The sequence below is a fragment of the Theobroma cacao genome, chromosome 4 (genome assembly GCF_053813885.1).
Source record: "Theobroma cacao isolate CCN51 chromosome 4, ASM5381388v1, whole genome shotgun sequence".
Lineage (NCBI taxonomy): Eukaryota > Viridiplantae > Streptophyta > Magnoliopsida > Malvales > Malvaceae > Theobroma > Theobroma cacao.
The window spans coordinates 25,868,239-25,894,825 of NC_142642.1; the positions used below are offsets into that span (position 1 = coordinate 25,868,239).

At 33.3% G+C, this 26,587-nt stretch overlaps 4 protein-coding genes across 10 annotated transcripts; 3 read left to right on the forward strand and 1 right to left on the reverse strand.

The window, feature by feature from the left end:
- Nucleotides 1-741: 741 nt before the first annotated feature.
- LOC18601677 (putative FCP1 homology domain-containing protein C1271.03c) lies at nt 742-4,248 on the reverse strand. 6 transcript variants are annotated; one of them, XM_088806030.1, is made up of 7 exons: nt 4,134-4,248; nt 2,929-3,529; nt 2,718-2,752; nt 2,550-2,616; nt 1,797-1,982; nt 1,627-1,684; nt 742-1,250 (listed from the first exon to the last, which is right to left on the reverse strand). In XM_088806030.1, the coding sequence occupies exons 2-7, from the start codon at nt 3,382-3,384 to the stop codon at nt 1,060-1,062; spliced, it is 993 nt and encodes a 330-aa protein (XP_088662156.1). In that variant the 5' UTR covers nt 3,385-3,529; nt 4,134-4,248; the 3' UTR covers nt 742-1,059. The 6 variants fall into 6 exon arrangements, with proteins under 6 accessions (XP_088662156.1, XP_007032782.1, XP_088662155.1 ...); XM_007032720.3 differs by having other exon boundaries at nt 2,718-2,799; nt 2,925-3,529; XM_088806029.1 differs by having other exon boundaries at nt 4,100-4,245.
- A 7,661-nt stretch (nt 4,249-11,909) lies between these two features.
- LOC18601678 (putative methylesterase 11, chloroplastic) lies at nt 11,910-17,200 on the forward strand. Its single transcript, XM_018120335.2, has 5 exons — nt 11,910-12,480; nt 13,991-14,227; nt 14,603-14,746; nt 15,448-15,579; nt 16,475-17,200. Exons 1-5 carry the CDS (start codon nt 12,118-12,120, stop codon nt 16,751-16,753), a joined length of 1,155 nt encoding a protein of 384 aa, XP_017975824.1. The 5' UTR covers nt 11,910-12,117; the 3' UTR covers nt 16,754-17,200.
- Nucleotides 17,201-18,497: 1,297 nt separating this feature from the next.
- On the forward strand, nt 18,498-21,263 carry LOC108661508 (protein SPIRAL1-like 1). Of its 2 annotated transcripts, none has more exons than XM_018118634.2 (3): nt 18,498-18,648; nt 19,560-19,838; nt 20,919-21,263. In XM_018118634.2, exons 2-3 carry the CDS (start codon nt 19,596-19,598, stop codon nt 21,000-21,002), a joined length of 327 nt encoding a protein of 108 aa, XP_017974123.1. In that variant the 5' UTR covers nt 18,498-18,648; nt 19,560-19,595; the 3' UTR covers nt 21,003-21,263. The 2 variants fall into 2 exon arrangements, with proteins under 2 accessions (XP_017974123.1, XP_017974124.1); XM_018118635.2 differs by having other exon boundaries at nt 18,545-18,678.
- Nucleotides 21,264-22,451: 1,188 nt separating this feature from the next.
- Nucleotides 22,452-25,956, forward strand: LOC18601679 (uncharacterized). Its single transcript, XM_007032724.3, has 10 exons — nt 22,452-22,661; nt 22,753-22,882; nt 23,551-23,689; nt 23,774-23,986; nt 24,100-24,238; nt 24,591-24,741; nt 24,842-24,951; nt 25,030-25,127; nt 25,259-25,328; nt 25,678-25,956. The coding sequence occupies exons 1-10, from the start codon at nt 22,569-22,571 to the stop codon at nt 25,765-25,767; spliced, it is 1,233 nt and encodes a 410-aa protein (XP_007032786.1). The 5' UTR covers nt 22,452-22,568; the 3' UTR covers nt 25,768-25,956.
- Nucleotides 25,957-26,587: the final 631 nt, after the last annotated feature.

Here is a 26,587-nt window from a genome sequence, read left to right on the forward strand (position 1 = left end):
CTTGAATGTCTCTCCTACTAATCAAAAGGGAAAGAAGAGTACAATCTGACAGTCCTAGAAACATATAAAAAAAAATTGCAGCCCGACACAAGTTTCGGAAAAAAAGGAAGTAGAAATCAGTTGTTGTTTAACAAGAAACTCAGAACATAATCAAAGCAGCTTTGGATGATATGTGTAAGTTTCAATTAATACAAAGGCTTGCTGAAATATACTTCCACATATGCTTTGTCTGATGATGAAGAAACAATTTTCTCACGGAAACCAAAGTATTAAGTATATTTTTCCTGAAGTATACACCATGACTGAAATTTGAATTTTGTCAGATGGATACACTTCTTGGCAACCAATTCCATCCACAAAAGCATAATATGATTCTATAAATCTATTCATTTATGGAAAATTATCTTGAAGCAATCTTAACAGCTTGGGTTATTTTACACTCGAGTAAATCAGAAAAAAGATCAAGGTTCACAATTCGAAAGATATGAATGAATTATGGTCACCCTACCTTTCTCAAAGTATATAAAGCTCAACTAATAAAACAGTTCTAGGCAACCATGATGATAAAAAATAAACTAAATAATGTCCCTTTTTGGTTCTTAAAATCATAAACATTATATTTTCAAATCACCATCCTTTAGCCCCCTCCTTTTGTACATTTATTTTATTTAATTAATAAAATTTAACAGGGTAGCTGAGCCCTGCGAGAATTTCCAGCATTAAAAAAAAAAGTCACCATCCTTTAGATCAGACTTATGTCATCTCCGTGTATAAATAATTTATATCCATAAAGAAAACAATAACAACAGTCATAACAGCAATTCCTTGATAAGAGTAGGATTGCTACACAAAGGTCAAGCAAATCATGTTTCCAACATTTAGCTTGCCCTAAACATTGTTGGAAAAATAAACAATGGGTACCATTGCTAACTAGCTCTATGTGATTCAACAAAATTACAAAAACAAAGCTAAATCCTCCCGAGAACCTTACCATTATGCTTTCTCTCAGATTCTTTTTGCATGTAAGTTGCTTATGCTAAACGTAATCTAGACTCAAAGCTAAGCTGGGAGACTGACATTACTTTGTAGTTCAGGACGAGCGCATATATTGATAACCTGGCTGTAGAAGCTCCAGTCATTGCTTCTTTCAGTGATAGCTATCTGACCAAATGGGTTTTGCTCTATAAAGTTCTGTACATTGTCAGACAAAGCTAATCTTTCCAAATAAGCTCTAAGATCACCTTCAGCACCTGAAATAATTAAAATCCAACTCTGGATCATAAAAACCCACTAACCAGCCATTTAAAAGGCTAAAGCATAGTCAATTGAATATATTGTAACAAATATTGTACATATGAACCTTTTATTTCAACAAACAATAGTAGATAACAACTCAGCTTTTTGGTTTTTCCCATTTATTGTCATTTTATTTTTCCTTTGAGCTGTTTGTGAAGTGTCATCAATGCCAATTGATGTTGCTTGCAATTATTAGTACTGAATGAAGAGAAGATATACACAAGTTATTCAACATTCTTTGAATTATGGAACTTAACAAGTGTAAATAATTGCCTTTCAAAAAAAGAAAAAGAAAAAAACAAGTGCAAATAATTTCAGAAGTCATCATACCTAGTGAATTGTCATTACTGTCGAACTTGAATGAATAAGGAAATATTGCAGTATGTGGCTACAATAAAGATTAAAAAAAAAACCAAAAACAAAAATCAGGACCTATACTCAAAAGAAAAAGAAATATATAAGTGGCCTAAACAACTAATAAGCGTAGCCCATTAACTTACAGGATTAAGCAGTGCTTTGTAAGGAGAATCATCTATCAACAACGTATTTGATTCATTGTAATATCCCTTCTCCCATGGAAGATCAGGATCATGTTTTTCCCAAATCTTCCTCATTTCTTTAAAAACCAAGGGCTTATATTTATACCCAGGAGTATTGAATTGTGTGGCAGTGCAGTGAGATGAATCCTAACAAATCATTGAGCATAAACCAAATAGATTAAAGTTTGAACTGTTCCCAGTTTAAATGCATGAGAAAATTTGATTTGATACATAAAGCATTGATAAATTAAGACTGGTACATTAGTAGATAGTCATATATCTTCTAGACGAATGAGGACAATTTCAAACATTGCAAAAAAATGACATCAATTCATGCTTCATTCAAGTAAATACCAATACCCTGGAGGCAGTCAATAATCTTCTCGTGCCACCTCAATCGAGCTCTCATATAAAATAGGCTACAAAAGGACTCCTAGGAAACAACCCAATCCTAGAACTAAGGAAATTGAAAATTTTACTCAGTGCGGCATCAAAGCAATGGTTAAATAGTTAGAAGATTAAGTCTGTACTTTTGCTAGTGATCAACCATCGAATCAGCCTAAAGTCAGGTACAACATCTTATTAGGCATGAATAACAGCAACGCAATAGGTAACAAAGATGACTTGAAAATACTAAGTGTATATAAATGCAAAGATGCCTTCCATTGTAAAGCAATGTTTAACAGAAAGGAAAAGGAAACAGGCCATCATTACCCAACAAAACAGCAATTTATGTTTCATATCTTCCATCAAATAGTTGAGGAATCTTGCCACATTTTTCCTGCAAAATATATCAATGCTCCATGGAAACAATTTAGTAATAAGAAAAGGCAATCAATAGTTTCTTTCTTAAAATTTAAATCAAAACTTGCTGAAATATACCTCAATCTTGAAGACCAGATACCAACTTCAAACCTCTGAAAACAAAACCTTAAGAAATCATCACAAAAAGGTCTCTTAAAAACTGAAAAAGAAGGAATATTTCCAATTAGGTTTTAAACAGTTTGAACATAAAATGTATTAACATAAGCGGGATAAAAATTTCAACACTTTGCCTTTCAAAAAAAAAATTCAACACCAAATTCTCACTTGCCCGTCCTCCTATATATGCATCTGCTTTGAAAGTCTTTGGAGGTTGATAGACTATGTCAGCAAGCAACCCATTCAAATCAAGAACAAGAAGTTTATTCCTCAATTGACTAACAGGAGGTGTAATAATAGCAAGAGAAACATCCTTTCTTTCTTTTGTATCATATGAACCGATTCTTTCTCCACTATTTTCTTGTTCTGATATAGTTAAAGTTGAAATACCATCCATTTGATCAGTGTTAGTAAGGCCAACTTCCTCAGGCAGCTTGTCAGTTTGACTTTGACTACTACTTTCTGAGGAATCAAACTGCTGCTGCTGCTCCATCCTTTTTCTAAACTTGGTTTTCTCCTCTATCGCCAATCTTACTTCTGAACAAATTTCAGCAGTGTCCTTGCCCGTCTCTAAAGTTCCAACAAATGAAGCTTGTGATTCATTTACTTGTACAAGATTATCTTGCATTTCAATCTTGGCTACCGAAAAAGAATCAGAATTGGTTGAAACCTCACAATTTTCATGTGAGGGTCGTTTTTTTTCATTTGCCTAAACAAAGTCAGTATCCATGCTTTCTGCAGCGTCCTTTATCATTTCCTTTTTTCATAGGACCCTGTAAGCAAAGACAATAAGTTCAAATGAAATGATGAAGCAAACTTATTCGAATAAAATGGCCAACGTATGTTATATACAAAATTTAAGCACACGGCTATTAGTCAACCATCAAGTTTAAAAACCGGCTCTCTGGTATTAGGGACTAAGCAAACAATTCAATGGATTAAACATGTAGGCAAAGAGTCTTAAATGTCCAGAGTCTCTAATTGCTAAATACATATTCTAACTCCACTACTCAGTGTATGTGATAACAATCCTTCAAATATTCGCTACAATGACAAATCAAATCAACCTATTCTTAGGATAGAGAATTAAACCTTAATAATAAAAATACAACAAGAATTCAAAAGGATTAATTCCAAAAACAAAAGACAAACAATAGCAACAGAGAGTAGAAAGGGAAATTCTCCAAAGGCAATTAAAAATACAAATTTAAAAGCAAAAGAAGCGAAATATCCTTACAAAGGGTTCGTAATAAAGCAATAAAAATATAGTCAAAACAAGGAGATGAAGAGATATTAAGTTGTAATTAGAAGCCAAATTGAAGAGCAATTTAAACTCTAATTACCCAGGAAAAGGAAGTGGAAGCGTAGGAGAAAGACCTTGGGGATTCAATTGTTGAAGTCGATAAGAGATTTTGACTTATGTGGAGCACAAGACAAACAACCTTAAACGACGTCTTGTGTAAATCTTCGGTGCTTTTGCAGATATGCATCTTTGTCGTCTTGGCCAAGGCCAAGGCATTTAACCAGAACGGCGTCGTTTTCTACTCTTTGTGAGAACAATATTATCCGATTTTCATTGGAAAATGGGCTTGGTTTTAGATCCGATGACTTGGGCTGGGTTTCAAATTCCCAATCCAACAACTTTTCTCCGTTTCTAGGTTGTGATATAAGAATTTTTTTTTTTCAAAATTGAAGAATGAGATTGAAACTCTATTCCTTAAAGTAAGAAATCATACATCAATCAATGAATCAAATACTCAAATATACAATTAACACTAAAATTGAAAACGAAAACTTAAAAAATTATTATTGAGTTTTAGATTGACTAGAATTCTAGATCTTATTGGATTATGATTTTTTGTTTGTGTACAACATTAAGTAGTTGTATGGTTTTAAACTTCTTATTCCACATCGAATCCTAATCACATTCTACTTTGAACTTTTATACTATAAAAGTGGATTTCTAGGCTTTAGAATTGCAAGTAGTGCTTTGAAAGCTCTAAAGAGGTAACATATTGTAACTCTATCTTTTACTCTAGAGAGGTAACATCTTGTAACTCTATCTTTTGCTCTAGGTGGAGTATCTTGTAACTCTATCTTTTGCTTTAGGTCTTTTGCTTTAGGTGGCTTTAGGTGGAGTTAGAGTGGTTTGAGTGAGTGTTCTTGGGAGGTTATTGAGGAAGAGTGTGCAAGGGATCTTGAGTTGTTTTGGGAACCATAAAGGTCAATTTATTATATTTTAAATTCTCAATAATAGAAGAACAGTTTCACTCCGTGAACATAGGTAAGAGGCCGAACCACGTAAATTCTTGTGTTTTTCTGTTTGCTTATTTTCTCTGAATTTTATTTTTGTTGATTCTTGGGTAATTTCCACAACAATTATCATCTTGATCTAATTAATGATCATATGGAATTATAACTTGTGAACCCTACAAACATATTATTATTGATGTATCTAGGAACAACCATTCCTGACTTAGCATCAAAGTTTTCAGTATTTTCTGTCTGTACCAACAATCACTGCTGCAATTCAGTGTCCCTGTTCTCTTTGTATATATCATCATTCAGAAGGTCACTTAGTTCATTTACGTGAACAAATTTTATTTGGATTGCAATTCAAGATTATTTTTTTCGTCGGAGATAAATTCTTAATTTTGTAAGATTTTGAAAGAATGAGATTTGAATTTTAAGTTACTTTTTTTATTACTTTCTAGTTAAAGAGAATTGTATCAAATTGATAAACTTTTGTAAAAAAGTTGATACTTGATACCATGTATTTGAGCCGAGTCCTTTGCACTCTTTACAAGAGATGTTTAATTGCAAAACCAAGTTTTTGTAGGAAATTAAACTTAATTTCCCAATATATGAACTATAGAAAAAAAGAATTTAAAAAATATATATAGATATTATGTACCAATGTTTTGGGATCCTTATATAACAAGAGTGTGGAATGCTAAGAGTTAGACTCTTACAGCAACTTCATATAATTGGCTTGCCTAGACATATATGAATGATTGAAAGAACACCCTCCAAAGTGGAAAAGATTAAAACTTTGATGCCAAATGGGGGCATGACAAATAACGATTCATTGCTGCAACAACTGAGAAAAGTAATAAATCTATTTTTTTAAAAGAGAGAGAGAGAGAGAGAAGGGTTACAAACTTACATCCACTACCTCCTTTGAACCTATTCAAATCATATGCCTTTATTAGTTACTCGCTTGAAGAGCCACTTTAAATCTGATCAATACTTTGTAGGCATCAAATAAAGCTAAAATCCCAACTTTAGTCCCTTAAAAGAAAGCCACATGTTGCACTGCCTCTGCCTCTGGCTCTGATTTTAAGGCAAAAGGAGTTAACCCATTTGGCAAAGCATTTGTTGGTACAAATTTTGGCTTGTGAATCCCTATATAAAACCTTTAACTTTTCAATGATTGAGATGCTCGGAAGCAAAAATTTGCCTCAATTTATAATCACCACACCATTGCCACTCCACTTTCTAAGAACCATTGCAAATTATTATGACCCCCTTGATGCACCATTGAATGAACTCTTAAATTCATGCAATGTTTGGACCACAGATCAAATGGCACAAGGAGAAAGATGAGTTGGTTACACAGAACTGGTTTTGGTCCTTTTTCCCTTAATGACTATCGTATCAAGCCTGATGACCATATGTATAATATTTCAATATGTTGCATGTGGTGACATCTCTAAAGCCTAGCATGCCAAAATTCTATGCTAATTGCTAAGTGTTGCTTTGCAGGGGAGTTACTAGGATCATGTGCACATCATGCATGCCATGATTACAGAAACCCATGCTCCTTTGATTTGATTCTGTAATCTTTCCCATTTGCCCTCACCCTGACATAAGGTTTCTCTTATAATAAGAGGAAACCACATGCTTTGTTATGATGCCTCATATATATACAATCTGCAGCTGAAGATGCCTGTTTTGGCATTGCAAGAAGTGGTCCTGAATGAATCTATATTGTGAACTTTTTGCTTGTGGTCTAATTAACTTTACAGTTGGCAAAGAGGAATATCTAGATTTACCCCATTTTGAGTATGTAAATATGTAAATGTTGTTTCCATTATATCCCATTTATAAACCATATTCCCTAACTACAAAAAAGTTATGTTGCTCGGATTTAGAAATGGGTGTTGGATGCGTGTACAACTTTATTAGTTTTTCTTTTCCATATCTGCGATGTATAGCAGAGTAGGATTTCATTAGTGATTTGTACGCAAATATGTTATACGTATGCACAAACTGTACCTTGAGCATCAGCATGCTCACAAAAAGTGAGAGAGAGGGTGTGAATTAAGTTATTAGCTGAATGCAAAGTTGGGGAGGTGATCTAAAACACAAGCTAGGCATAGGTGGGCATTAAATTTGAAACTGGCATCCACTACTGTCCAACACCCCATCCCCATGCATTGCTTAAGGGGCCAGAAAAGTCAAGCCATTAAAGAAAGCTTCAAAAATCAGGAGCCCCATCCAGCCATTTTATATCATCTTCACAAGACTGGAGAGATTAGTGAGTAGGGGGTAGGGACCCATTTTCATTCTTCCACCTACCTTTAGAAGGAAAACATAAAAAATTTATGCATTTTTGACTTCCCCTTTTGTCTTTTTCTTTAGAGAGGCAGCAAGTAGGAAGTTCACTCTTTGCCAAGTACATGCATGAGGAAAATGAATGATGAATTAGACTTTTAAAGGGCATAAAATTGTAAAGCATGTTGAACCCATGATCAAACTAAATCGTATGGTATTGTTACACTTGCATGTAGCAGCAAGGGATATGCTTAGGCAAAAACAGAAACAAATGTTGGAAAACTATTGACAGCTTCAATAGTTATAGGAAAGAAACAAGTGATAACTATGCATTAAATGTATTTAAGCATTTAATTTATTGGTTGATACATGATTTTCGTTCGAATTCTCTTTTTCTTAATTCTAAAAGAAAAAACCTACACATTAGATATTCTTTAAAAAAAAGTTATACTTTTGCCTCATTTCTAAGAATTTGATTCCTAAAATTATAGGCCATTTTGATCGATTTGGAGTGTGTTAGTATCCTTTAAGCCACATGTATGGTAATCTGGTCAGAAGATTAGAGCTGAAAGATTTATTCTATGATAAACTATTCTTCAAGGGGTTGAGAGATGAAAAGCAAGGGCTGCAAATTCACTTTTATTTATTCAGTTTGAGTAAAAAAAAAAAAGGTGTCTTGTTTTGATACTTGTCAAAGGGTTTTTGGTTTTTTGGAAGATGATTTAAAAGGAGTCTAAAAGTTACAGCTCTTCCAGATTATTCTCATTCTTGTCCCATTTAAAGGAACTTTCTTTGAAAATTCCAACTGCATACAATTCTAATTGATCACCATTATGTTTGTTGAATTCAAAAACAAAAACAAAAAAAAAGGAGCTAACATCCTTAGTATAATTTTCTAATATTTTTACTATTTATTTTTTATTTTTTTAATAAAAAATTAAAACAGAATGCTACCTAATTGAAGAACTCAAAGGGGAGATGTGGTTATCAATGTGGCAAATTATCCTCTCTGTTTTTTGGATAACTAAATTAACCTGTGTTCATACATTTAATATTTTGCAATAAAAAGAAAAAAGGGTTTGGTGTCAGTTTCTGATTGGGAGGACGGAAAAGTTGTCCACTTTACCAGAGAAAAGCTCCCAATTGATGCATGATTCCATCACCGCAAATTTTTTATTATAAAAATAAATATATAGTTTTTGATGTACATGTTACCCCAAATTGCCTCTTCATTGTTTTTCTAGTTAACAAAATTAAGAATTTCCTATGTACTAAAACAAGTAGAAAACAATTTTCCATTTTAATATTAATATACAATCTTGCCACATAGTAGTGAGGATGATATTATTCATTTAAATAATATTTTGGGTACTTCATTGCACATTAATGTAATTAGAATTAAGGAAAGGAAATTAGGGTTGTAGCAAGCTCTTTTGTTTGATAATCAACACCTTAACTCGATGCTTGTTAATCTTCTCTAAATAAAAAAAAAAATCAAGGTCTAACATTTGAATTTTCGTTCTTTTTTAGACTTTCTTGTATTTATATATAGAAAAAAGGTAAATTATGAAAAAATACTTTATAATTTGAGATAGAATAAATTTGCTTTTCTGACTTAAGGATGTTAAAAAAATTCTAACAAAAAAATATAAAATAAAAATATGAAAATTTAAATCTCAAAGAAAAAATAATAATTTTGTCTCAAATCACAAAATATTTTTTTTTTGTTATTTACCCTAAAAAAGTAAACTTTTTTAGTTAGTTTGTTTTTTTTTTCTAAATTTTATTTTGATTTTAGTGATGCCAGAAAAGGTAGGGTTAGGCAATTTAGTAATCCTATTGGCCTGTGTAGGGTTAGGCTTAGAATATTTTCCCCTATGAAGTAGGAAATGGAATAAAGTCAGAGAGTTCATTAATTCTGTATGAGCATAAAAGGTGAGCTCATTAATAAGTAGCTTCATCAATTGCTTGTACAACTCTCTTACCAAAAATATCTAAATAAAATTAAGAAATTTGTACAACTCTATAATTCTTGTTTTCCCACATATATATTTCTTGCAAGACTATGGAAATTGATTTAATTATGAGTAATTTGTGATTGAAAATGTTCAATTTTGAATGTCTTCACCATCCACAAAATATGCATCATCAATCAAAATAATAAAACAATCATTAAAGAAAAGACCCATAAAAACTTTGTATCATAAATTATCAATAACTTATCATTTTATCTTCATGTTACTAATCATTGAATTCAACCCACCAAAAACAGCACAGTCATGGAATGGAATGGAATGCCATAATCCTTGGATGTGTTTTATTCTTTGTAAGAAACACTAAAAACCATATACTAAATGCATTTCATCACATTTAGAATTTATAATTCCACTTTGTCTATGTGCATAACCAAATAATTAAAACACTTGACAAAAACTCAAAACTTTTGCAGTTTTGGTAACCCTTTGACTTGTTTTTCATCTTCAACCTGTCCTTTCTCTTTATAGCTAAAAGAATACTAATTATTTTAAAACAATGTGGAGTTTAGTGATGCAAATTTAGTTGATTAGAGTTCAAAAACTATACCTTCACTTTATGGAAAAGAAAATATATTATTTAATTACATAATTTTATTGCAATAATAATTAGTTTAAAGGACAAATGTTGTTTGGCTTGGCTTTTTTGTAGTTTAAAAACTATTATAAAGTTTTTATGAAAAATAATAGTTTTTAGAATTAAGCTGAAATTATTTGGTAAATTTTTTTTTATAAGTTTTGTTTTATAAGTTATAATTTTGGTTAAAATTATCATAAAAGGTATTTTTTTTCTCAAGAGGATAATATTATAATTATCTTTAACAGATGAGGATATTTTTGAAATATAAATAAAAATTATCTTGTATTTAAAAAAAAAGAGAAAAAAAAAGCTCTTCGTAAGAGCTTTTTCTGAAACTTTTTTTTATAAAAATTTTATTCTTTTAAAAAACTTATTTTTTAAAATTTATATTTTATTTGATTTTTACTTTTAAGAGATAGATAAGCTAAAAATAAAGTCAAATCATACAAACACCGAGTGCATGTTTGGCTTAGCTTTTTTTCAACTTATTTACCTCTTAAAAGTAAAAGTCAAGCAAAATATAATTTTTTGAGAAACTCTTAAAAAAAAAGTAACTTTTTTTAAAAAATAATTTTTTTTAAAAAATAGCTTAAAAAAAAACTTTAAAGAGAAACTTTTTCTTCTCTTCTTTTAAAAATATAATAAAATTTTTATTTTTATTTCAAAAATATCTTCATTTGTTAAAAATAATTACAATATTACTCTCTAAAAAAAATACATTTTATGATAATTTTAACAAAAATTATAACTTATAAAAAAAAATGCATTTTAAAAAGTAGTCATTAAAGATAATATATTTTTAAAAATGACTCTCTTTATAGTTTTAACTATTTTTAATCAAGTTGGACAAAATTACCTTTAATCAAGTTACACGCTATGATATTACACGTCACGTACAAAAATCTGTAACAAGTTATGGTTAGCATGTTACACGTCATGTACAAAAATCTGTGACATGTCATGTATAAAAATCTGTGACAAGCCATGATTAGCATGTGACACGCCATGTACAAAAACATGTGACACACCATGTACAAAAATCTGTGACAAGTCATGGTTAACGTGTGACATACCATGTACAAAAACTTGTGACAAGCCATGGTTAGTGTGTTACACACCATGTACAAAAGCTTATGACAAGTCATGGTTAGCGTGTGACACGTCATATACAAAAACCTGTGATAAGTCATGTACAAAAACCTGTGAAACTTTAAATCCTTTCAACTTTTTTCTTTTTTTTTGTTTTTTTTTTTACAATTTGGCATAGATTAAAGTGTTTCTAACATGTTTTCATAAATCAAAATACAAATATTTTTTATCTAAAGCACCCACTTTGACTAAAAATAAAAAAAAAATTCTTTGAAAACCTAGATTTATAAATTTCAAAATTTTGAGTTTATTGATAACTAGATCCTGAATTGATTCAATTCAAAGCTATATCATATATTTGTGATTATTTCTACCGTTTTAGTTTTATCCAAAATATCTAAAAATCGAATTTCTCAAACAGCCACCAATCTAAGCATGTTAAAACCATTGCTTGGTGTCTTGAAAGCGTAAGAAAGAAAAATCTGAAAATATGAGAGAGAGAAATCGGAAGTATAGCAGAATAATACCGAACAAAAAAATCGATAAAATTTGAGAGATTGGGATAGTGAGAGAGAAATTCGAAGCACAAATGGAGAGAAATGAAGAGAAATTGTGATAAATGGTTTAATTTATTTGAAATAGTTTAAATGGTATTTTCGTCAAGTCACGACTAAATATGGTTAAAAACAGTTAAATTTATTTTGATAGTTACTTTTAAAATATTTTTATCAAGAAATGTTATTTTTCACAATTTTATAAAAAAAAACTTATAAAAAAAATTTATCAAATAATTTTAGTTTAATTTTAAAAATTATTATTTTTTATAAAAAATTTATAATAACTTTTAAATTAAAAAAAAAATCAGACAGAAAAGAAGCCAACATTTGTCCCCACGCTCTTATAAAGCCTCCCTGCCCAACTCTCACCCTCCAACAGCCGTCGGCCGAGCGGTCCGCCTCCCTACTAACTGCACTCTCATTTTTCCTCTCCTCAAACCTCTACGTAAACCCGTATTTTAATACTTTGAAACACGTACACACAAACTTATATAAACTCTTTCCTTCTTTCTTTCTTCTGTTTTCCTCTTCATGCATTCCAGAAAATGGGAAACCTTTGCGCCTGCTTTGCACGTAAAACGGTGAAGAAACGACCCGTCACGAAACGGTTACAGAACCAGCAAACTGGACACAACTCGAGCAACCGCTGGGTCCGGGTCCGATCGTCAAGGAAAGACAAACTTGACGATGCTCTGCTTCAAGAGCAGGCTTTAGCAGCTGCGATCCTGTACAGGCAACACCAACAGCAAAACGGCGGCGTTTCGTTGCCGTTTGATAGGTCGGCTTCGTTAAGGTACCCGAATTCTTGTTCTGGGTCTAAAAAGGCGGGCCAGTTGCCTCGGAGCTCCAGTTCTAGAGCTAGGTCCCTTACTGACCCGCTTTTGCAACCTCATCAGCTTGTTAATCAGGTTTGTGTAAATCTTTTCTTTTTTGAATAGTGATTTTTGGTGGTTTTTCTTTTTTTTAGGTTATTTATTGGTTGGAGGTTTTTTTTGGTTATGGTTTTAATTTTGGGGTACATATTTGGTAAAGTAGATTGCTTTGTCCAATGGGTTTTTGGTTTAAATTTTTAAATTTTTGGTGGGTTGTCGTGTTATTTTTATTCAATTTAATTGTTGAATATGGGAAATATGTTGGTGCTAAGTTTTTAATTATTGGTATAATGAAGGTTATGGACTAATTTTTTTTATTGGTTATAGACTTATAGTATAAGAATATTTGTTATTTTTGATAATTTTTTTTGGGAAATATTTGGCGGGTTGTCGTATATTTTTGATCAGTTGGCTGTTAATTTTGTAATGTTAAAATTATGTTGGATTTTATCTAATCTATTGGTATTTAATGAAATGGAGTTTTTATGTCATGACAGTTTTGGAAAATGAATTGGCAAGTTGAGAAATTAATATAATTATGGAACTTTGCGCTACTTATTAGATTCCCTGGTTAAACCTTACATATTTAAAAGAATATTTTTTTGAGGTTTGATATTGGTTTTTTGTGGTGATTCTTTTGTTCATAAGTGCCTTGAGAACTCCTTTTGTGCATTAGTGTATGAATTTCTAAATCTTGGGTAAAGCCATGGAAAGCCCCCCTATTTTCATGGTGGCTAGTGATGGCAAGGGAATGTATTGGCAAAAGATTGTCAATTTGCTGATGTAGTTCTAGGAGATTCTCTTTTCCATTTTTGTCTTGCATTGTGATGGACAATGAAGGTCTTTTGCATCTCGGCAATAAGCTTCAGTTGCACGATACGCGGTGGAATATTTTTGTGGCATATATTTTATTATTTCAGCAATGACAAACTGAATATAAACTATATAATAATTTTGAAATTCTGTTAATCAATGTTGTTTCTCATTTACTTTGGTGAACATTGCTCTTTGTTTTTTGGACTATTAATGATGAGAATGGATTCTTCATGATGTAACTACTATTGATGCTCTTTTATTCAGTTTGTAGTGTTGCAAGGGTGACTTAAGAATTAAAATTAATGATTGCTTTGTTGTTGGTAAGAATGCTAATCCATGTGTGGTTATGATGGTGCTAAGTCCCAGAATTGACCATTTAAGGAAATTTTTTTAAATTTTGAGTCAGGAAATAAGACGGAGTTATATTCAGAAAATTTCTAGACAAGTTTATTTGACTATCTTTTAGTGTTATTTTGCACTACAGTCAATTTCTTTTATTAAAATTTTTTATGGCCTAATCTAAATTCTACCAATCTATCAATAGTCTGGCTAGAAGAACATGCATATTCACAGGTTCCGTATAATTGGCTGCTCTTGGTTGCCAATACATATCACTTTGTAAATTCTATTATAGTCAGGTGTACTTTTATTTCCCTTTTACTTCATCCTAATGACATTAATCTATTTGAATGTCTCCTTTTAATATTTCCTTTTTTTTTTTCTTTGACAGGACATAAAGCTCGAAGACTTGGAAACAAATCATTTTGTTCTTGTACATGGAGGAGGCTTTGGTGCTTGGTGTTGGTATAAAACAATTGCACTCCTAGAGGAAGGTGGTTTCAAGGCTACTGCAGTTGATCTGACGGGTTCTGGCATTCATTCCTTCGATACAAATGGCATTACCAGTCTCTCACAATATGTGAAGCCACTGACTGATTTTCTTGAAAAACTTGCTGAAGGGGAAAAGGTTTTTTTTCTATTTCTTTCATTCTTTCCTTGTATATTTGTATTCATGCTTCCTTTTCAGCTTGTATTTTGGTCAGAAGAGAGTTTTTGTTATGGAAATTAAAAATTTCAAGCATGTTAATTAATTCAAGATGTGTCCTTGCTCAATACCTAACTTAAAACCTTGGAGGTGCTAAAATAGTTAATATAACCCTTAATGTAGTATATTAAATTTTATTTTATTTTGGTTGCTAAAGTATTATATTAGTCCATGCATATTCTATGACCAAGCTTGTGGCATTCTGTACAAATTTGCATTATCACTGTTATTGGAAACTTTAAGATGGTTTAGAGATCAATGACAACCTACATTGCTCAGAGCCTTAAAACTATGCAGGTGATCTTGGTGGGGCATGATTTTGGTGGTGCATGTGTATCCTATGCAATGGAGTTGTTTCCTTTTAAAATTGCAAAGGCTATTTTTGTGACCGCGGCAATGTTGACAAATGGACAAAGTACTCTTGATATGTTCTCTCAGCAGGTTTGGATGAATCATTCTTGAATTTCCAAAAATTGTTATCTACAGAAGCCTGTTAGTTATGTTGGATTTGCAAAATGCACATTTAGAGATTGTCTGTTTTAAGCGTCTGTAGTTCAAAATCCAATGGCTTATTAGCACTTATGCTGAACTTACTGATGTGCATGCATCTTCGGCATTAACATCTTGGTTCACCATGTGTATGCCTTGGCTCTTTTATCTCTAAGCTTTTGAAGGAAGTGAGGCTTACCTTGCTTATCTTTGAGTGAGTTTCAGCTACTGCAAAAAAATAAAAATAAAAATAAAAATAAAAAGGATTATAAATATTAAGGCATTTATATTGAACTGAGAAACTATTTTTTCCCTATCTATACTGCAGTTTAGGTTTCACCCTTAGTCAGGATTTGTTATTTGAGAATGTTGGATTTATTCTTATATTCCATTTTCAGTTGAGAAGAAACTTTTGAGGGAGGGAGGGAAATCTAAATTTCTATGAGATTTATTTGGACTTAATAAAAAGTCCAAAAGAATAGGATGAGGACTCGATGTGGCCAAAGTTTAAAAATACAACTACTGATATTGTATACAAGTAAAATCCTAGTCAAATAAGATTTTGAATTCTATTCAAACCAAAAACTTATCACAATTAATCTAACTATTTGAACTTTTATGGCTTACGTAACTAATGCTAAGAACTGTTGCAGGCAGGTTCTAATGATCTAATGCGACAAGCTCAGATATTTTTGTATGCTAATGGGAATGACCACGCTCCAACTGCTATTGATCTGGATAAGTCTTTGTTGAGAGATTTGTTATTCAATCAAAGTCCTTCCAAGGTACATCAGAACTCATGATTAATGATTTTTTTCACAATCAATTAAGTAATAACAAGATCTTTAAGCATGCTTTTTAGATATTTTGGCATCCTGGCGGGCAACAATGTGCATGTATTTGCATAGCCACTTGTATCCATATATGGATGCACATAAAGGTTTCATCGTAAGATTGCTATGTGTAAGAAATTATGTAATTAGTAGCTTGTCATCTCCAGATAATATAGAATGGCTGGTTAAACAGGTTGCCTGTTTTCACTTAAAAGTAGAACATTTATTTGAAGCAACTGTTTTAGAATATGTAATGATTGGGTACAATTTTGTGGTATTTTGAAATGGATTTGGATTCTTTCCAGCGCATTGGAGAATCCAGTTTATTTCTTTTTTCTGCCACATCACTCTCATCATGTATTCTTATGAGATGGCATTTTAATGTAAGAGACTAGACTCTCTAGTTGATTGGAGAAAGAGTAAAGTCCATTTAAAATGACTGGTTAAGACTTAAGAAGGTCATCTGTGGTTTTACTTGACAATTGTAAATGATTAGTCAAGCAAATTTTATTAAGTATTACTGTAATAGCTGCTAACATCGCTAGTTCTTGCTTATCAAAGTAGGCAAGTAGCCACTGTTAGGTGTTCTAAAAGCCTGTTTTAGAGTGCAGAACAAAATCAGGGATCTGTAGCAGGGTTATGTATATGGATGCTACCTGCTATACTTTGTAGCCTTTCAACTTCATTGCCTAAAGCTTTCTGAGCAATTAACTGTCTTTTGATTCTTTATTCAAATTAAACTTATTCTCTCTCTTGCATCTGTGTCTGTAATGCATCTGTGGTCATGTACAACATGTTCTTTTCTTATTCTCACTATTGCTGATTTATTTCACTTTCCCTGGTCCAGGATGTAGCTTTAGCATCTGTTTCAATGAGGCCAATCCCTTTTGCACCAGTTTTGGAGAAGCTTTCCCTTTCTGACTTGAAATATGGATCTGTGAGGCGTTTTTATGTAGAAACTCCAGAAGATAATGCCATACCTGTGGTGCTTCAGGAGAGCATGATTAACTCAAGCCCACCAGAAAAAGTATTCCGTCTAAAAGGCGCTGACCATTCACCATTTTTCTCAAAGCCTCAAGCCTTGCACAAATTATTGGTAGAGATCTCAAAAGCCCCTCCACCTTGAGAGAATCTAGTTGCTAGATTCATTACGGAAGTCCTACTTGGGGCATCATTTGATGTGGTATAGGGAAATTATGGCAAAAATTTGAGTGAGGGTGTACATGCGCATAACATACCATCAAAAGTGGTCTCAAGTGCTCAACCCCTAGATAGCTTAGGCATTTTGTATCAGAGCATGAAATATGTTCATATCTTTTTCCTCGGTCCTCTTTGTTTATGGTTTTCCCTTCCAAGAGATGTTAATATTTATGCTAGTAAAAAATTTACACTTCAGGAGTTGCACATAAAGGAATACAAGCCAGTTTTTCCCAAGGCTTGGTGCATAAAAGGATGCTTGTTCTGTTTTTGTGGTTTTTGGATCTGTTCCTCCTGTAACATAATGCATCTGAGCTTAATTATGTTGATGAATAGCTGAAATAAAGGGTTAATCGTTTGTTTTGGCTTATTGTCACCGAGGTACTGGCCGTTCTGCTTCTCAACTGGTCTCCCTTTGGAGAAACTGACTGGCAAAAACATGTGTGGATGATATGCATCCTAAAATAGATCTGCTGGTTATGCTGAACTGCTTTTGGTTGGTCTCAGTTTGCATCAACCGGAAAAAGCAACCTTGCTTGAGATATGGTTGCATTAAACGCTTCGATCCTGTTCTCCCTGTTCAAGTAGCCTGATTCTATTTTTCTGACAATTTCATCCAACAGAGATAAAAGGTATATTTAGTGTTCAACATTACATGATTTTAGGTGTAATTGTGAGCTTACACAGGCTGGTTGTCACATCTGGGCACAAATCTTTGTCCGGAAGAGGGGGACTGGGAGAGAACTTCCATTGATACAAGAGAAGGGACAACAAAAGTAGTTGAAAATTCCACCCACAACCACAATTTCACATCACTGTTTTTTGGGTTTTTGTTACCTTGTGAGACTGTTGAAACACCTCTTTCCTGCCCCCTTTGCAAAAAGAAGGAAACACAAATCTTAAAAAGGCCGAAGATTGGTATCTGCCATAACAGTGTGGTTGGTAGCATCGTTACATCTTCGTCATGACAGCTGTTTGCAAACACAAACCACAAATGCGAATGCCCACCCTCCTCTTTTCCACGTTTCCGCAAGAAAGGAAGGAAACCCTTCCCATTGTAGGGCCTAAGGCTTAACTTTTGGTCCATAAAATTTGTCACCCATGGTTATTCTGAAGTATTCAACCTAAATAACAATTGTTAAGAAGACTGGAATTGGGTTTGAGTTAAGGAAGGAAGGATGTCGGTTGATGGTTATTACATGCTTTAAAAATGGAAATTTAAAGTGCTTTGATGAATTAATGCTAGTTATTTAGTTATAAGGTGAAATGTAGCCGTCGGTGGAGTCATGGGGACAACTGGACCCGTTAAATTCTACCGAATTCGGGCCTACAAAATACTACGGCTGACCCGCCTCTACCACTGCCGCCATTCTGGTTGTAACAGAAACCATTTTAACTAGCATAACATAAAGCAAAAGTGGCTGCCATTGTTGCTGTGACAAAAACCATTCAACGACCGAGAAAATAATATACCAGCAATCTCAGCCTCAGATCTTTAAAAGGTCAGATCATCCAACGGCCAGAGGAATCATCCATCAATAACCATTAACCGTACCTGGCAGAGCACCAGATCATTTTTTACCTTCCTGAAAACACGTGAGTTTCATGACATGACGTTGACAGACTGATGCAGACCACTTAACGAAAGCCAGCTCAGACAACATTGACTTTGTCAAAATCAAATCTTTTAAATTTCAAAAACGTCAATTATTAGTAGTAGTAAAAAAAAAAAAACCTTGAAAATTTCTTAATCTCTTTCCATTCCTTTCCAACGTATATAAAGTCTTCTTAGCATCTTAAATCTTTGTTTCAAAAAGAAGAGAGGTAAGCTCTAAGCTCTAAGCTTGTAAAGTTGTAAGCTTTGGGATTTTAGATCCCTGTTGTTTCGTTGGGCTTTTCTTTTCTTTATTTTCTTGCATTGTTTAACTGATCTGAGCTTTGTTTGATTTTGGGTTTGTTTTGGTTTGTTGATTTGGACTTGGGGTTTCTTGGAATTATGTTGTCGTTTGATTTGTTGGTTTCTGAGGACGATAGGGAGATGAGAATTGTAGATTTTGTGGAACTTGATAGGAAAAAGACAGTCTTTGACATGGGTTCGGTTGGTGCATGGGTCTTAGGTTTTGGTTTATTTGGCTTGAGTTTAAAAGGGTTTAGGAGTTTGTAGCTTTAAGCTCATTAGGCAATGAGAAACTGAATAATTGAAATGTGGATTTGTAGAATTTGGACTTTGTGAGAAAATGTAGACATCTCCAACTGTGTTGGATAGCATCCTCCTAGAGTTCTTTTGTACGGGAATGTAGTGGAATTGGGGTTTTTTCGCCTTTCTTTTTGTTTTTTGAGCAGAAAAAAAATTCAATTCCATCAAGTAGTTGAATGTCATTTTAGCAAATGTAGCATTGATAAATATCTGGAAATGCATAAAAGTTGTGTCTTCATCAGCAATTTGAGGTTGTAGGCTGAAGTAGTAAAATGAAGAGAAGTTCAGGTAATGAAATGCATGAAGTAACTGGGAGGATCATTTGATTTTAGTAGTTTGTACAGTTTTCCAAACTCCAATTTAACAATAGACTTTCAAATTTTTGAATATGGATCTTTATTCTTGTGTGGTTCTGTGCGAGTAAACTAGGCACGTGTAGTATATCCTAGGTGTTTCTTGATTAGCTTTCCTTCTTCACTTGTTATATGACCAATGTATGCTGAAGGTTAATTGTGGTTATAATTGCAATTCTCTGCAGGAAGGTTCCTTACTGAAGGAAAGAACTCTGGGTAAAATGGGTCGTGGAGTCAGTGCTGGTGGTGGACAGAGTTCTTTAGGCTACCTATTTGGAACTGGAGAGAGTGGAAGTAATGCCCAGGGTACTGCAAACCGTGGGCAAGCTGCAGAAAATGAGCCTTATCAGAAGCCTGCTTCATCTTCTCCACCAATTGATAAGCAGATTCCAGCAGGCATTCATGGAAATCTTACTAACAATTACTTCAGGGCAGATGGGCAGAATTGCGGTAACTTTATCACGGTATGATCTTGTGCAATGTGCATGATGCTCATAATTATATATATATATATTTCTACAGATATACATTAAATATTGTAATATAACCACATTGTTCTAAAACAAGTGAAAAACTGAGAAGGAAAGACTGAATGAAATCTTACAGCCACTAAATTTTCCTGAAGATGCTTCATCCTCAAACTGCTGTAATTTCCAATAAAGAACTGGGTGGGATTAGAAACCCTCTCCTGCTATCTTTCCTTTAATAGCTCAGGAGCACAGTAAAAGACACCATGGGTTGAAGTCCAAGAGTGCAGGAAAATACAGAAGCAAAAAGTGTAGCTGAGAAAACCAACTTCTTAAAGTCATGTGAATTCATCCCCAGGAGAAAAAATGATCAGAGTAGGATTTTTGAGGCTAACAGAACAGTAATTCCTCTCTCTAATAGATGCTTTAGAAAATTGTTTACTTCAAATTTCTTTTGCTTCCTGCTTTTCTGAAAAAGAAAAAAATTCTTTGCTTCCCTGACACTGACTCTATGAAACAAAGTTACTTGTTAAGAATGTGGAGTGGAATAGAATAAGGGATTGTTATTGCTTTCAACAGGCCTCAAAATTGTGAGAATATGAAAGTATTTATTGAAAAGTCTTTCTTCTATTTGCTTTGTGATGAGCTTTTAGAACTGCAACACAAACTTCCTTGTTCCAACTTAGGTATTTATAGCAATGGTTTGAATCAATTTCAGCCAATGCTGTCACAATCTGAAGCGTTATGTCTAATGCCTTGGGCTCAAAACTGAATGATGCATCTTCTTTGCTTATGTTCTCAATTCTCCTAAGTGCTACTTATCTGTACTCCAAACTTTGTGGTCCATGCTTTTCACCAATTTCTCTTCCTTTTCACAGTAGAGTGAATGGTAAAAATATCCACCCAATTTGTATGCTAAGACACTATATTATAGAATCCCACCAAATCTTGCGGTATTAATCTCTCCTTTTGCCTCTCGAACCTGAAGAATAATAAGAAACTTGTCTTTTTTATTTGGTGGTGTGACCGGAATGGCATGCAATTGTATTTTCTAAACTCATTGTATTCATGGTGCAGGACCGACCATCAACCAAGGTTCATGCTGCCCCAGGTGGTGGATCTTCTCTGGGTTACCTCTTTGGTGGTGGCGGGGGCAACTAATTCCTGGCCACTCAGATGGATCAGCTGTTAACTGTTTGGCATATATGATTGATAGCTCAGAAAATTAGTATTTATGTGTTGCGTTGGTGGGGAGTTTGTTGTTGGACATAAGTCATGAAGCTTTTTCATCAAAAGCTGTTGCTTGATGAATTATTTAATTCATATATTTTGTATGATTACATGTTTGATGACTCAATGGTTGCTGCTGTCATTCCTTTATGTTCAATTTCAATTCTGCATGGTCGTTGTCTTGCCATGAAAGCAGCAGCAGAAGCAAATTTTAGAATCAAAAGTGGCTTGCCTTCTTTGAAGGTGCAAAGATCAATTGAAAGATAGAAGACAAGTGCTGACTAGCAATCCAGCTTGTTACATGTTAGATGTTACTCACAGAAAAAATGGTAGTGTCATGTTTTAGCATTTCTCAACCTAAAACGCAACTAATATAAAAGAAAATTGTTTAGGAATTGGATGAGTGTTTAGAGACTCTAAAGTCTAATCAAATAATTCTACGTTTTCTCCTTTTTCATGAGCTTGGATTAAAAGTTAAGCTACACCTACATATATTATTAGGTTATGCAATCAACAATTCCAACTTGATTTAATTTTTCCGAGGATTAAGATTTAAGGCTTGAATTTCTCTTCTCTCTTGTTGTACCTTCTTAACTGTTTTTTTTTTTTTAAATAATAATTTTAGAATTATTATTGAATTGCCAAAAATCGAATAAAGGGTAAAGGGCAAAGTTGGAATATTAATCACACCGCAAGAGAAAAACAGAAAGTATTCCGCAGATTTTTTCTAACAAATTGAGACACATTGTTTATGCTTGTCCGAAATTATCCAAAATCAATAACAAAAAATATTTCTTAACTCAAAACAATAGTGAAATTTGAAACACATTAACTTTATTCTTCTTCTTTTTTTCATTTATTCAAAAATAAAAACTGTCCAAACAATAGAAATTTCAAATTTAACACAACTACTTATCTTTTTTGTTTTTTTATAATGTCTAAATTTTTTTATTCTTATATCACTTTTAATCAAGTTCTGTATTTTTCTTTTAGATTGAATAAGTAAAAAATAATAATAGTTAAATCGTTATTTGTTATTTTATATATACGTGATGTTGGTATGAAAAGTAAAAAATATCAAGTAATTATGTAAAAATATTATATTAGCATATATGTTATTATTTTTGTGATAAATTAACATGTTACCTTAACAGCACATAATGTAGAATTGATATGGGATGTTTTTACTAAATCAACCTTTAATTATGTCTTTATTTGATTTAAAATAGATGTATTTGAAAATAATATCTGAATAAAAATTTAATTGAAATTTTTTTAGATAGGATAAAGATTTTTTTATTACTTCTTTTTCCAAAAAAGAGAAAGGAAAAGTTAATAGAGGGTAAAAACCGTCTATATTTAACAAACATAAAACTACAAATCCCAAAAAGCTAGGGTTTTTCACTCTCTCTCTTTCTCTCTCTGCTCGGCTGTCACAACCAAATCGAAGCTAGGGTTTTGCAGAGAGAGCTTTGAATCCCCTCCTAAGAAACGACAATGGCAACCGTCGTTCCAACCTCCGAAGAAGATCCCGCGCTCACCGTCGTCCGATTCACTGCCGAACTCGCTTGGGCCGATGCTGGTCCCGAGGTAATCTTTAAGTTCCGTTTTCCAAAATTTTAACGTGAAATCAAATTTTCAATTTTTTTCAATAATTTTTTTTGTTTACTTATGGTGAAAGGTAGCGGAGCCGCAAGTGACGAGGCTTTGTCTGGAAGCGCAAGAGTGTATGGTGATGGGGAGATGGTTGGATTTGGCTTCTTTAATGCTTACCTCTGCTGATTTAGTCTTTTCCAAGGTCTCCGATAAAGGTACATAATTTTATTTTTTATTTATCAGCAATTAAATTCTCTGTTTTTTTTTTGAGTTAATTGGGAGATTTATGAATTGAGATAAATACCATTTTCTTAGTTCAGTTTGTGCTTCGATGGAATTTGTTGAATTTCTTAATTTACGTTTGTATTATTTAACTGGCTGCGTATTTTGGTTCTGCTTTGTTGCTGTTGCTAAAAGCGTGTTTGGGCGTAAAAGAAAACAATGTTTTTGAACGTTACAAATTCAATAGAATAAAATGGTTGATTTTAGATTTACGATAGAAAATTTTTGTTGGAATTAGTTTTGCCTTTAGTCATTTTTAATAAATCAGGATTTTGCTTATTTGCAACTTTTTGGAAGTAAAAGGCAAGTAGTAAGAGCAACAGCCAAAAAGAGCCTTATTATGTTGTTCAATGGCAAGCAAAATAGAGTATATAGGAGAGCAAATTGTAATTTTGACTTCTCTTATTAGCAATTTTTTCCCTTTTAATTGAGTAGCACTGGTTCAAATGGAACTTGATTGAGTGGAAAGAATTTAACATACAATATGAGGCTATGCAGATTTAGATATATGGTTTCTACAATGCTGTGATTGTGAAGTTAGAAATGTGCTTCGTAGTTCTAGTTTTGACAAATAATTTATCTTTTTTTTATCTTTCTTCAGATCTTGAGTGTATCTTCACTGTAATCTGCAATCTTGTCTCGAAGCTTGACAATCCAGATGAAGAATTTGAGGTGGCGAAACTCATATCCACAAAAATCACTCAACAACCAAATGACAAGCCTGTGATGCGTTTAAAGATGTAATGTCCCATGATGATCCACAATTCTAGCTTATAGGAATTTTCATGGCTCTGTCTTATGTCTTTATAACTTTCTTGTTCCAGCTTGTTTAATCTCTATAATTTGTTGGAGGGCCCAGATAGCCGGTTCTTTGTATACATGCAAGCATTAAATTTGTCATTGAATGGGAAAGTCACTGATCCTATCATACCATCTTTCAAAAAGATTGATAGTTTCTTGAAAGAATGGAATATTGGGGTCAAGGATCAAAGGAACCTCTTCCTTACTGTTGCAAACGTACTGAAAGAAAATAAAAGGTATAAGGCAACCCAAAACCATAAATTCATTTACCTATATGTGATTATACCTGTATTTATGTTGGTTGCACTCTTACATATATTTAACTTTGTGGCTTTTTCTGCCAATCCAGCTCTGCAAAGGATTCTTTCAAATTCTTGACCAAGTATTTGGCAACTTTCTCTGGTGAGGACTCATACTCCATGAGTGAAGCCAAGGAGGAAGCTGTGCGCACAGTCATAGAATTTGTGAAGGCACCTGACATGTTTCAGGTATCTTAACATCTTTCTAGATCCTGCAGATCGTAGCTGATGTGAATTTATATGTTTTTTCGCTTTGAGCTTATTTATTTTCTAGCCATTGCGATACTCCTTGAAACTTTTTTCCCCCCTAATTTTCCTGTTTCCTTTCCTTTCTTTCTCGAATGCCCCCCTGGGCCCCTTGGCTTCTGAACTTTTTTTTTTGGCCATCTCTCTTGAGGTTTTTTTTTTTTTTAAAATTTTTGGCTTGTCTTGTTTCCTACATTTTAGTGGAGTATATGCATGAGTATTTAGTCTTCTGCATTTTTCTTGTTTAGCTCAGGGTTAGTTGCACAGAGATTAATTTTTTCTTGTCATTTTGCAGTGTGATCTGTTAGATATGCCTGCTGTAGGGCAATTGGAAAAGGATGCTAAATATGCATTGGTCTATCAGCTTTTGAAGATCTTTCTGACTCAGCAGTTGGATGCCTACTTGGAATTTCAGGCTGCAAATTCTACCTTACTGAAAAGTTATGGTAATGCTTTGTCTTTTATTTTACTTATTATAGTCGGCTATTGCATGAGCTAAAGTCCCTTCAAATTATAATATATTTATTGTTACTCTCTATGGTTCAGGTCTTGTTCATGAAGATTGTATAACAAAGATGAGGTTGATGTCATTGGTTGATCTTGGCTGTAATGAATCTGGACAAATCCCATATGCCCTCATCAAGGATACTCTTCGAGTAAACTTGCTTAGCTACCTGTTTATTAGATTTGCTGCATAATCTTGGTTATTTTTATTGATGTATTTGTATTTGCAGATCAATGATGATGAGGTGGAATTGTGGGTTGTTAAGGCCATAACTGCTAAGTTAATTGACTGTAAAATGGATCAGATGAATCACGTTGTGGTTGTGAAGTAAGCTGTTATTTCTCTCTTTATGTGTAGCATGTGTGATTCAAGTTTGCTTGATTTCAGTACTTTGTTGTCCATTGGTTTAATCTATAATATACCTTTTTTCTTAATTTGACTCTTTGTTCAACACACAGCTGCTGCACTGAGCGCATTTTTGGACAGCATCAGTGGCAGTCTCTTCGATCAAAACTAGCTACATGGAGGGTAAAGAATTTCACATAATTGATGCTTTATGTTTTCACACAAGTTTTTCTTTCCTTGATAAGCACCATATTTGTAACAGTTGGCAATAAGAAGGTTTCTATTTTATTATTTACCTAGCTATATATCTGTTTGAATGTTCAAATTTTTGTTGGTCTTAGTTGATAAATTTTCCAAGTTGTTTTCTGCATATGCTATGTGCTTGTCAGTAGCTATTTCTCTGATCAGATATATAGATCTGATTAAAGTTGGTTTTAGTAAAACATCATTGTGTCCAGAGTAGTATGCATATTTTATTTGATTTAAATTGCATCTGTATTTCTTAGTAAACTGGTCTTATCTCATTTGGCAGGGTAATGTTGCCAGTCTCATCAGCACCATTAAAGCAAACAAGGTTGTTGAAGAAGGCTCACAGGCAATGCAAGGGATGGCTATTCGTTAAGAGTTATTCTTTTATAGTTATTTTTGTTAGTCCTTTTGTTTGGAAGACCGTGTTTATCCAGCAATAGATGAGAGATTGTGAATGGGGCAAAACTTTGTGCTCCAAGTGTTCCCATGCTTTTAGTCAGATCACGATCCGAATGACTCAGAAATTTTGACAGTGCAATTCTTGATTCTATTTTGTTTTCAAGTCTACCTGTGCAAATCGGTTGATGCACCCCTTTTATGCCCCCAAAGATTATATCACCTCAACTCAACTGCTCGAAGTTCGGTCCTGTGGAATCAAATCATCAACCTATATGGCTGGTAATCAATCTAGCTCTGTAGAGACTTATCTCCTACAGGACCGGCCTTCTCCCCGTTCCGAATTCAAGTACCATTTGTCTGTCAAAGCAGGTTCTTACACTTGCCTTGTTTACTGATCAAGCATTTATGGCAGAATCAATTGTTAGAGATTTCTGCTTGAATCAGGAGTTGGAATCGACCTTCACTCCATTTCCTAGTGCTTCAAATGATTCATGCGCCTTGATCAATGCAATTGAGATCGTGTCAATGTCCCCATGCCCTTACTACACACATTAGCTCAATTATTAGGTGGTGTCACTTTGATCGGCCAGAGACTCGGGAACTTATATGTTGATAAATGCAATGCTTTTATATCGGACATCTTCAATAATATCAAGTTTGGGACACAATCTCACGTTAAAAAAAAAAAAAGAAAAAAAATTCTTTAAATAAAGAAAAGAATATGTTCGTAATTGTTGTACTAACTAACCTTAAGTGCAAATTGAGATGTGTTTAGGCTATCTTGAAATTAATTA